General features: G+C 54.3%; 1 protein-coding gene across 1 annotated transcript; it reads right to left on the bottom strand.

Annotated features, from left to right (window-relative positions):
* Nucleotides 1–657: 657 nt before the first annotated feature.
* SOX9 (SRY-box transcription factor 9) lies at nucleotides 658–6,107 on the bottom strand. The gene is made up of 3 exons (XM_059906819.1): nucleotides 5,326–6,107; nucleotides 4,075–4,328; nucleotides 658–3,477 (listed from the first exon to the last, which is right to left on the bottom strand). The coding sequence occupies exons 1-3, from the start codon at nucleotides 5,754–5,756 to the stop codon at nucleotides 2,633–2,635; spliced, it is 1,530 nt and encodes a 509-aa protein (XP_059762802.1). The 5' UTR covers nucleotides 5,757–6,107; the 3' UTR covers nucleotides 658–2,632.
* Between the last annotated feature and the right edge of the window lie 4,955 nt (nucleotides 6,108–11,062).

The raw sequence follows: 11,062 nt of genomic DNA, 5'->3' as shown, positions 1-11,062 counted from the left end.
TGAGTTAAACTGGAGGGAACAGAAAAAGAAGGGAATCTCATGTCGTTGTGCCTGCAGATAAACCAGGAGACTTAATGGGACAGATTTCCCCCTGGTCTCCTTCGGACAGTTTTACATTGGCTTCCTTTGCCTTTTCAATGGACGCCCCGTTTCTTTGCTATGTGTTCATAATCACAGAAGCTTTGCTCTATTACATTCAGACAGGCAAGTCACCCCCTTCGGCATTCTGTCTTCTGACGAGCTACTGATTTCAGGGCTAATATTCCCCCTCTGACTTCTTCAAGGGAGCAGCTTTTGCCCTGAAGCATGAGAGTGTTAAAACCACAACAAACATCTTTGCCAGAATGGCAGCTACGGACATGTAATTCTCTATGTGACTTAATGGGGTGGCACTTTTCAAGATTTTTCTGCTCTGATTTTTGGGGACACAGTCTTTTCTTCAGAGCAGGTTTTAGGATTGCCAGAAGTGCGCATAAAAAATAAAAACATCACAATGATTGGGATGTCATGATCTCTTTGGTGTCCCAATTCTTCAAACCATCCTTTTAACAGGAGAACCAGATGAATAAGTCCATAGGCCATTGTCTTTTTAATGCAATGTATATTTATTGTAAACAATAATATACAAAAAAAAGAAAGGAAGAGAAAAAGGAAAGGTAAGTTTCACAGAGAAAACAAAAGGTTTGGGGGGGAAAACAAGCAAAACAAACAAAACACAAACACAAACCAAACCTTACCTAAAGACAAAATATGATTTAAATGCCAGGTTTCTTAAGTTACAGAAATATTTTTTTTAAAAAAAGATCTGCTTTTATACAGAAATGGAAAGATGCCATATTATAAGAGTGCTTTAAGATTTTACTCTACTGACTTCTAAAACTGTTAATATATCTTTTTTTAAATAAAAAAAAAAAAGTTTGCTGTCTTTTTTAAAAAGCAATCCTCACTCTCCAGCCACAGAATTATTAAGAATTAAGGTCTGTCAGTGGGCTGACCCCCCTCCCCGTTCCTCCCCCTCTCCAAGAGAACACATAGGGGAACATCGATGACACATGCTTGCATTATTTTGAGTCACAACACACACACACACACACACACACACACACACGCACACAGTTTAGGCAGCCCAAAGATCTGTGGCAGAAAACACTGCAAATGACTCAGTGATACACTACATCTGCAAACTCTCATTTGTACAAAAAGAGAAACAAGTTTCCAGTTTGTTTTCAACAAAACAACAAAGAGGAAAAAAAAAAGGACAGACAAAAAGGCATTTATACAAATCTAGGACAAGGAATCCAAAGAAACTTGCTTTTAATAAAAAAAAAAAAAAAGATTAAAGAGATAAATAAAAAAAACTGGTTACAGTTAAGGACATAATTTAACAACAGATGACCATACCCTTTGAGGACGGCTCCAACAACCTATTTTAAAGAAGGTAAATTTAAAAAAAAAAAAAGAAAAAAGGAAGATTTTTTTGTTGTTTTTAATTAAAACCTCTCCTTACAAAATAAATAATTTTAGCACATGGAATGTCTTGAAGTTAACTGCTGGTTTTCAGAGAGGCACAGGTGACAGTGTAAGTGAGAGGATTCTAGCATCTGTGTTCCACATGGGGCCCGGGCAGGCAACCAGGGGGCAGTGTGCTGGGGCACAGTATTGGCTGCTGAAACATTCCCCAAACAGATTTCGTCTCCTTTGCTTGCCTTTTGCTTCTTTCTTAAGGTTGCGGTGAGCGAGCAAACACAGGAGGAAATGCACTAAAAGAGGGCACAAGGATTTTCCAGCAGCATGGTTTTAAGGCTTTAAGGTGTTTTTCTCTTGTCTAAAAAACATATATATATGATAAAGCTTACCAAATGCTTACCAAATCGTCTCTAGACTATTGTTTACTTCCGTATTTGCAAAATAAGGCCTTGATTTTTCTAAGGCAACTTCTCCTTGAATCAGAAAGCCTGAGGAATTAAGCAAAGCTAACCCCCTCAACTGATCACGTAACACAAATCTGTGGCTTCTGTAGGTTAATACAACACACAAACTTTTTTTTTGTCTGTCTGTCTGTAAGAGAAAGCAAATCTGTACAAAAATACTCTGGTTGCAAGAAAAGCTAGGGCACACTGTTCGACTAAGTAGTTTAGCTGTTGGAAAAATAAGAGCATTTAATTTTTTTATCTAAAAATATGTATAAATCCCCTCAAAATGGTAATGAATCATACACAGTACATACTAAAAATATTTAAAATAGAGAATATTCCTCACAGAGGACTTTTTTCTTTAATTACTGCTAAAAAATAATTACAAAGTCCAAACAGGCAGAGAGACTGAGCAAACTGGTCACACGCATCTCCATCATCCTCCACGCTTGCTCTGAAGGTTTGCAGTCCAGTTTCCCGTCGGTTCCGCGGGTCCATCTAGCCAAGAGTGGCCTGGCCACTGATTCGCAACAAGGTGGTAACGCGTTTGGATAGTCAATGCTTCTGTCTTGGAATCTGAGTTCGAGTTGCCTTCAGCGTACGTGTCTTTAAAAATAAGAAAGAAAAAAAAATGTCCAAAGGAAATTCTGGTTGGTTGCGTTATTTCTTGGGTTCTTTTTATGATCATCACGGCCATCGTCGCTCTGTCTAAGCGCTCCTCAAGGTCTGGTGAGCTGTGTGTAGACGGGCTGTTCCCAGTGCTGGGGGCTGTGGGTCTGCGGGATGGAAGGGACCCCGGAGGTGTCGGCGATGGGGGTGTACATGGGCCGCTGCGCCGGGTTCATGTAGGTGAAGGTGGAGTAGAGGCCGGAGCCCTGGCCCGCCGCATGGCTGTAGTAGGAGCCGGAGTTCTGGTGGTCAGTGTAGTCGTACTGCGAGCGGGTGATGGGCGGGTAGGACGGGCTGTAGTGCGGGAGGCTGAAGGGGCTGTAGGCGATCTGCTGAGGCGAGTGCTGCTGCTGCTCGCTGTAGTGGCTGGGGCTCAGCTGCTCTGTCTTGATGTGCGTTCGCTGGGCCTGGCCCGGCTCGCTGCTCAGCGTGGTCAGCGTGTGCGCCTGCGCGGGCGGCTGCGGGGGCGCCTGCGCGGGCGGCTGGGGGGGCGCCTGCGCGGGCGTCTGCGGGGGCGCCTGCGGGGCCGGTGGGGGCGCCTGCGGGGGCGGCGGCGGCGCCTGCTGCTTGGACATCCACACGTGGCTAGCGCCCGCCGGGGTGGCCGCCGTGCTGCTGATGCCGTAGCTGCCCGTGTAGGTGACCTGGCCGTGCGTGGCCGGCACCCCCGGGTGGCCATTGGGCGGCAGGTACTGGTCGAACTCGTTCACGTCGAAGGTCTCGATGTTGGAGATGACGTCGCTGCTCAGCTCGCCGATGTCCACGTCGCGGAAGTCGATGGGGGGCTGTCTGCCCCCCTCTGGCAGCGGGCGCCCCTCTCGCTTCAGGTCAGCCTTGCCCGGCTGCACGTCGGTTTTGGGGGTGGTGGGTGGCGTCGGTGGACCCTGCGATTGCCCTGAGGGCGATAAAAGAGGAAGAAGCAGAGGGCAATCAAGCAGGGCTGTACGGAGGCTTTAGTCTCAGGAACCCTCCTGGGACCCCCTCCCCCCCCTTCGCTAAAGTGTCCCGTATCCGCGGGGGAGGCGCACTGCGCCCGAGAGGAATCGCTGAATGATTAACTCGCCGGTACACACTCGGCAGTCTCCTCTTATCAGGGGAGGGTCTGAGGCCCGGAGGGTCCGGAAGACCAAATTGCTACTTGTACAAGAGCCCTGTGTGTGCTTTTGGGCTGGGGGAGCAAAGAGAAAAAGGGAGAAGTCCTGTAAAGCTGTAAAGGCATTTTACCCCGCAATAAAAATTACTGTTAGGATGCAGGGATTAGGTTGGGCGGGGGGTGTGTGTGTGCGCGCGCGCGTGTGTTTTCAGGGGCTTGGCGCAGTGGTTAGTGTGTTTTCCTCCCCAGGGAGCGCCAGGTCCCTAAGCAGAGCCCACTAGGTGGCTGGGGGCCCGGGGGTGTGCCAGACGGGGCGCGGTGTGCCAGGGTGGGGGTTGGTGGCTTGGCCGGGGGTGGGGGGGTGGGGGGACGGGGGGGCGGGGCCGGGAGGAGACTCACCGGAGTGCTCGCCGGGGGAGTGGACCTCGCTCATGCCGGAGGAGGAGTGCGGCGAGTCGGCCTGCAGCGCCTTGAAGATGGCGTTGGGGGAGATGTGCGTTTGCTCCGTGGCCTCCTCGGCCTCCGCCTGGCCGTTCTTCACCGACTTCCTCCGCCGCGGCTGGTACTTGTAATCCGGGTGGTCCTTCTTGTGCTGCACGCGCAGCCGCTCCGCCTCCTCCACGAAGGGCCGCTTCTCGCTCTCATTCAGCAGTCTGGGGGTGGGGTGGGGGGGTAGCAGACAAAAAGAGGGGGGGGGGGGCTCCGTGAAACCGGCTGAGCTGTTAGGCCGGCGGGAGGAGGAGGTGACCCCCACCCCTCGGCTTCTTCGAACACAGCCCCCCTTCCTCCCTCCTCCCTGCTTTCCAGCCACTACTGCAACTCGAAACTTTTCTTTAAAAAAAAAAAAAAAAAGTAAAAGAAAAGAAGAAAACAAAAAATCTCCGTTCTTTTAGTCCGACCTGAGCGGACCCTCCCCGCCCCGCCCCGCCCTCTCCCCTTGTCTCCTCTTTTGGAAACCCTGGAGATGAAAATAGCTTTCCGCGGCTCCCGCTCTCCGGGCCTTTGCTACTGGCGTTATACCCGCCCCCCTTCCGTCCGCAACACCCTTTAAAAACTTTCTGAAAAACCACTTAATCTGCAAGGAGCTCCTCCTGCCCCCCCCTCCCCGCCACTGCACACACACACACTGCACCCACCTATTTCCAGCAGCCTCCCTTCTCCCCCCTCCTTCCTGCCACAGGGCCCTCTAGCCTCGGCTTCTCCCCCCACCCTGCATCCCATCTCCGTGGGCGAAGGGCTTCACGGGGGAGCGCAGTTCGAGGGAGGGGGAGGCAGACTTCAATTCCTTGGGATTGAACTTCACTGCGTCGGGAGATCCGGCCGGCAGCCCTCTCCCACCGAGTCTCCTGCTGGTGTTCTCCCCTCCTCTGGCCATCTTCCCCCTCCCCCCCGCCCCGCCGCCCCTCCCCGCTCCACCTACCCCCTCCCCCTTTTCCCCAAGAGCAATTCAAGAACTTTGTCAAACTCTGAGCCAAGTTACACCTCGTCCCCATTCCTCCCCCTCGCCTCCCCCCCGCCCCACCCCGCCTGCTCCGGGACCGGCAACTCCCTCCTGCTGGGAGGCGGGGCGCGGACAGACGGTCCCGGCCAGCGCCCCCCGCCGCCGCCGCCGCCGCCGCCGCGGAACCCACCCTGCCGCGCCCGCCCTACCTCCAGAGCTTGCCCAGCGTCTTGCTGAGCTCGGCGTTGTGCAGGTGTGGGTACTGGTCGGCGAGCTTCCTGCGCGCCGCCTGCGCCCACACCATGAAGGCGTTCATGGGCCGCTTGACGTGCGGCTTGTTCTTGCTCGAGCCGTTGACGCGCACCGGCATGGGTACCAGCGTCCAGTCGTAGCCCTTGAGCACCTGGCTGACGGCCTCGCGGATGCACACGGGGAACTTGTCCTCCTCGCTCTCCTTCTTCAGGTCCGGCTCGCCCTTGGGAAACGTGTTCTCCTGGGGCCGCGTGTTCTCGGTGTCGGAGCCGGAGCCCGAAGGGCAGGGCGAGCCCGCCGAGTCCTCGGACATGGAGGGGCTGGGGGCGCCGGACAGGCCCTTCTCCTGCTCGTCGGTCATCTTCATGAAGGGGTCCAGGAGATTCATACGCAGGCCCGGGGCAGGGGGCGGGTGGCCGGGAAAGGCGAGAAGCCGCGGCGGCTCGTGGGCTCGAGGCGCGGGCTACTCTCCCCTCGGCTGCCCAGACGCGGGGCGAGCGGCTCCCGGGGAGCCTGGCGCGTCACTCGGCCGCAGCGGCGAGCTTTTAGGAAGGCGCGCGGGGGCCAGCCCGCAGCTGCCCGCTCCAAGTGGGGGAAGGCGAATTGGAGAGGAGGGGGGGGAGAAAGAGAGCAAAAAGCGGGGAGCGATTGCACCCCTTCTCTCCTCCTCCTGCAAAGAAAAGTTCCTGGAGTGAAACTGGCAAGTCGCGGCGCCACTCAAGTTCCCAGTCAGTTTCAAGCTCCGCACTCCGCTCTCCAACTCCCAGCCCAGCGGCTCTTTAATAAATACACCCCCCTCACCTTAGAGACGTCAGCCAATCACAGCACGGCATTTCAGGTTTCAGGGCTTGGCAGGCAGCTGATTGGGTCCACTTTGGGGGGGAGGAGGATTGTGGCGCTGGGCAGGGTGATGAGAGGGGAGGGGCGGAGCGGGGAGGGGAGCGCAGCCGCTGGTCTGCTGGTGGGGGGTTGGGGGGGTTGGGGGGGTTGGGGGGGTGGGGTGCTGCGGGGAAGGCGGGGGACCCGGGACGTCCAAGTGTGTAAGTTTGCCGTGCTCTGGTAATGTCAGAATTCGGTGCCGTCTCCGCGCGAATCTTTGCGCGCACGCGTGTGTGTGTGTGTGTGTGTAGACTAGGATCTCTCCCCACCCCCAAGCATTTCTGTTCGCTGTTTTCTCCGCGGTCCCGGGGACTTAGTCGGAGTTTGCCGTATTCGAAAAGCTGTCGCTCCTGACTTAAATCATAGCCCAGTTTCCGCGCCTGGAGCCGGCCTCCGCCGAAAGCGCTTAGAAATTGTCTTGCGAGGCAAAAGTTTTGGTGACTCAACGCCCGCCGTTCCTCGGTAATAATGCATATAAATAGATTTAACGTGCTCTGGTTCGCCGGGGCTGGTGCGGCTGGTCGGGATTCGGCTGCGCTCCTGCGAAGGGAATCAATGAAAACCACAGCGAGGTCCCCGCTCAGGCTGGCGGCTGCGGCGACGCCGCAGCCCCGCGCTCGCGGGAGCCGTCCCGCGCGCCTCACCGACCTTGAACTCTGACAAGTCCTTCTCCAGCCGCCCCCTCCCCAGCCCCCCACCCCGCCGACCCTCCTCCGTGACAGGGCGACTGCTCGGAGGTTCTGCTTTTCACTTCTGGTCGAATCAGAACGCCAGCAGAGTTGCCCCTGGAAAGAGTTTGCATACTGCTCTGGCTTCGAGAAGTCGAACTTTGCGAGTGTGGCTGTCCTGGGCCGCGAGGCTGAGGCCGGTGCCTTGGTTTGAAAAGGCCAAACCAATGGGCACCACTGCAGACAAAACACTCCACTTTGGTGGAGTCGTGCTGCTTGCCTGCTTTCGCCCATTTTTTTTTTTTTTTTTTTTTTTTTTTTTTTTACAAAACACCTGGAGCGGTTAAGTGCCTGTGGTCCTGACTTTAGTCGGGTCCTTTCTGACTTGCAGACGTTCGGGAGCTCTGGGGAGGGGGCTGGGGGTGTCTCTGATGTATTTCAAGTGTGATTTGAGCACAGCCTTTGTGTTTACACGAACTGCTTACAGCTTGGTTGGCTCTGTTCTGGGAGAGAAGAAAAATCTTAGTCGCCTGCGGGTTACATGTCTCCAGAATCACAAATAAACGCACAACTGTGGAAAATTCAATTTTAAACGTTCCCCCCACTCCTTTCTGGCTCTCGCCAATGTTCGCCTCCGAATTAAATTATTGTTAGTGTCCATCGGCCCGCATCATAGCAAAGACTTCTTATTTCTAATTTGCAAATTGCGGACACTATTGCAAGGTTTCAAAGAATGTTTTCCTTGAAGAATTTTTTAAAATCTCGTTTTAAAAGAACGTCTTTCTGAAGAAGTCAACATTTGTTACAGGAAATGGAACTCTTCAGAAGGTAGTCAGCTACAAACCTGTTAAACAATATTTACTTTTTAAACGAATGTCACTCACAAGTGGATGTCTTTACTACCCTGTAGCTTGTTTACCCGTTTGAGAGACATCATACAATAGCCTTGTATTCATGGCTCCGTGAATACGCTCGGAAAGTATAAGAACAACTTCGTCCTTTCTTAGGAGAAAAAAATCCCGGTTAGTATGGACTGATTTCTGTATCCTAGGGAGGGGACAGTTGTTAGTATAAACTGTGCCTTCACAGACACCTGACCCAGGAGGGGACTCAGAGGCCAGAACTTCAGGCAGAAGTTTTAACCAGGCCGTCTGTATTTAGTCGCATTTTATTGTAATTCCCATGTTTACTGGCATAAAGGCAGTGAAGACGACTGTGACTTTAAGATATTTTGGAAGATTTCACTAAATATTTGTCAAGATAAATACGTACACATAATATATTTTTAGTACAATTATGTAATAGGAGATACGTAATATATCGCATTTTAAATCGTAAGTTACCGGGGTGTATCCCTTTTCTGTTCGTTTGATGCCAGCATTTTTGTATCTTTTTGAAAACCTATGGTAAACAATCAGTTGACTTTAAAAACGGACTGCAATTTTTAGCTGTATCCAGAGGGGGCGCCAAAAGCCCAGAAACTGTCTAACACAGAAACTGCGGAAAACTTAGATGGTGGTGGAGGGGGGGTGGTGTGTTCCATTCAGTCAGGACTGCGTGTTGCTGCTGAGATTTATCTCGGCAGAAATTCCTACTCGATATTCCCTCCCGTGCGGATCCACCTCTGGGCATCCCAGTTAGGGGAACTGGGAGGTGTGTGTCTATAGGGCACGGGGCAAAAAAAAAAAAAAAAAAAAAAAGCGTTCGAGATGCCTGACGTTTCTGTTCTGCACAGAACGGGGACACCGAGACCACAGTGACCCCGGGCTCCCAGGTGCCAAGCGTTGCCCTCTGCTCGACGTGCCGGGACCAGGCCAATTCTGACCCGTGGGCACCGTCCATTAGCCAGTGGGGGCGATCCTGCCTTTCTGCAAGCGCTCGGGTGCCAACTCCTCCACCTCTCTGCCGGGGCTCTTCCGCGTCGCCCTTGACCTCCCTAACCTGCCCAGGGAAGAACGCTCGCAGTCCCCGACCGGAGCACCTGAGTCAGAGAGAACCCGAGGGAAAGAAACCCGTTTCACAATGTTCCGCTTATAGATCGGGAAACTGAGGCTGTCGGCCCAGTTTCAGCCAGAGCGCTCTGCCTGGGAGCTAAACAGTCTAGTGGGGCTGAGGGAGGAAAAGGACGCAGATCAAGAAAAGGGGCAGGCGATGGACCGCACTCCACGGATCCCGAGTCGCGCGCTTGGGTCCCGCTCCGCAGCCAGCGCCGCGAGGTCTGCCGCCGGGAGCGGAGCCTTGGAGGTGCGAGCGGATCCCAAGGGGAACCTCGGGAAACCGAGGTCTGGGATACCTCCCCCCACCCCACCCCCACCCCCGCTTCTCTCCTCGGCGTCGGGGGCCGGCGCCGGGCTCAATTTCCCCAGCCCGGGCGGCCGATCTCCCTCCGCGTCTACGCGGGAGCCCAGGCAGGAGCCCAGGGGTGCTGGCGCTGAGCAAGTTTCGCTGGCTCGGGGGAGGGGGGGGGGGCTGGCGCAAACACCGGGGGTCTGGGGGGGGGTTTCCGTCTCGGATGGGGGTGGACGGTGTGGGCGGACGGGTTCCCTTTGCCTGGGGAATTAAGGACCACGACCTCCCTCTACAAAATTCCTTAGCAAAAGTGGGGACTGTGTCTAAATCCGTTTTGTGCAGGGAGGCACGTCCTGGAGGAAATTGGTCGGGGTGAGAGCAGCAGCGTCTCCCAAAGATCTCAGCCCCGGGCAACGTTTTCTACATAAGTGCCCAGGACGAGGGATGCCCTTTCTCTGCGCCAGTTCCCCTGGCCTGGTTCCCTTGAGGTCAAAGACCCCAGTCCCTGGCGGGACCCTCAGGTCCTCTGGCCCTCCCTCCGCTGCCAACCGCTCCTCGGTAATTAGCACTCTTCACTGGGCGTGGATCCTGTCTGCCTGTCGCTCTGCGCGCCCGACACCAGTTCTCTTTGAAAAGGAGCGGCAGGTAAGCTTGTCCCAGGACAAGCGTTGGGCCGGACGGCAACAGCAAGAGGGCAGAGGAAAGTCCCAGGTCGCTTCGTTAGGTACGCAATAAATATCTGTTAACCGGCCGAATAAATGTGATCTTTGGACATCGCAGGCCTCCAGACCTCCCAGCAACACGTTCCATAAACGCATGTGACTGTACGTTTCTCCATGCAAATTTCTCCCCAAACGGGCGCCCTATTCTGGGAGATTCACCGACCAGCGTCACCCAAGACTATATAATTCCAGCGCCCCTAAAACTGCAGGCCGAGAGGGGCATTTCACTTTTCTTCCCCTCTCTGTTTTCGAAGAGAAAAGGGGGTGAGCTGGACGGGAGGAGGTGTCGGGGGAAGGAGGCACGAGCCGTCAGTGTGCTCCCCGGTGACCCGGCCGGGCCTGGGGCAGCGGCGGCTGCCACCCCGCGCGGCGCCCCGGGGGCGCGGACCCGAGCCAAAGCAAGAGCCTGGAGGAGCTGGCCAGTCCAGGGCTGGCCGGCCATCCGAGGGGTAACGGAGGGGTGGGAGTGGGGGAGTCCCGGTCCCAAAGGGGCTTGGCTTCCGAAGGGAGCGTGCTCTCTTTTTTTAACCTTACTTTTTCGAAAATATCTGGTTTTAGTCAAGGTACAAGGGAGCCGCGCGTCATTCGGATTGCCTCCACGCATCCCTAGGACGGCCTGCGGGAAATTTCCTGGGCCAAGTGTTTTTTGCTTTTTGTTTTTTTGTTTTTTTGTTTTTCCGTCCCTCCACAATTTTCCTCTTTTAAAAACCTCTCAGGCATTTTCAGCTGAAGGTGCTTTTGCCTTGATGTTTCAAAAACACAAATAAAATAAGCGCTCGACGCAGCGGTGCCTCGGTTGCCGAGGGCGCCACAGGGTCAGGGCGCTCACTTCAGCCCCCAGGAGTTTCCTCTGTAGATCAGATTCTCACCTGCCTCCCCTCGGGTCCCCTTTCGGTTCAGGGTGTGTTCGGTCCCAGGGAAGGAACAGACAGAAAAGAGCTGAGATTCTCAGGAGTTTTGTGCCGATTCCCCAAAGGGACGGCGGGTTCTAGAGCGAGGACTTAATCTCAGCCTGAGGCGACTCTAACAGCCGCTCCCTCTAAGATGTCCTCAAGGGTGGGCGATTATTTCGGATCTTTATGAATCTGGGAAATGTTTCCATCCAACTACGAAAAGTGAGAAATGGTGTTATTGAA

This window comes from Balaenoptera ricei, chromosome 20, assembly GCF_028023285.1.
Source record: "Balaenoptera ricei isolate mBalRic1 chromosome 20, mBalRic1.hap2, whole genome shotgun sequence".
Taxonomy (NCBI): Eukaryota; Metazoa; Chordata; class Mammalia; order Artiodactyla; family Balaenopteridae; genus Balaenoptera; species Balaenoptera ricei.
Note: the sequence above shows the minus strand (reverse complement) of the source record. Positions and strands in the feature narration are given on the sequence as shown.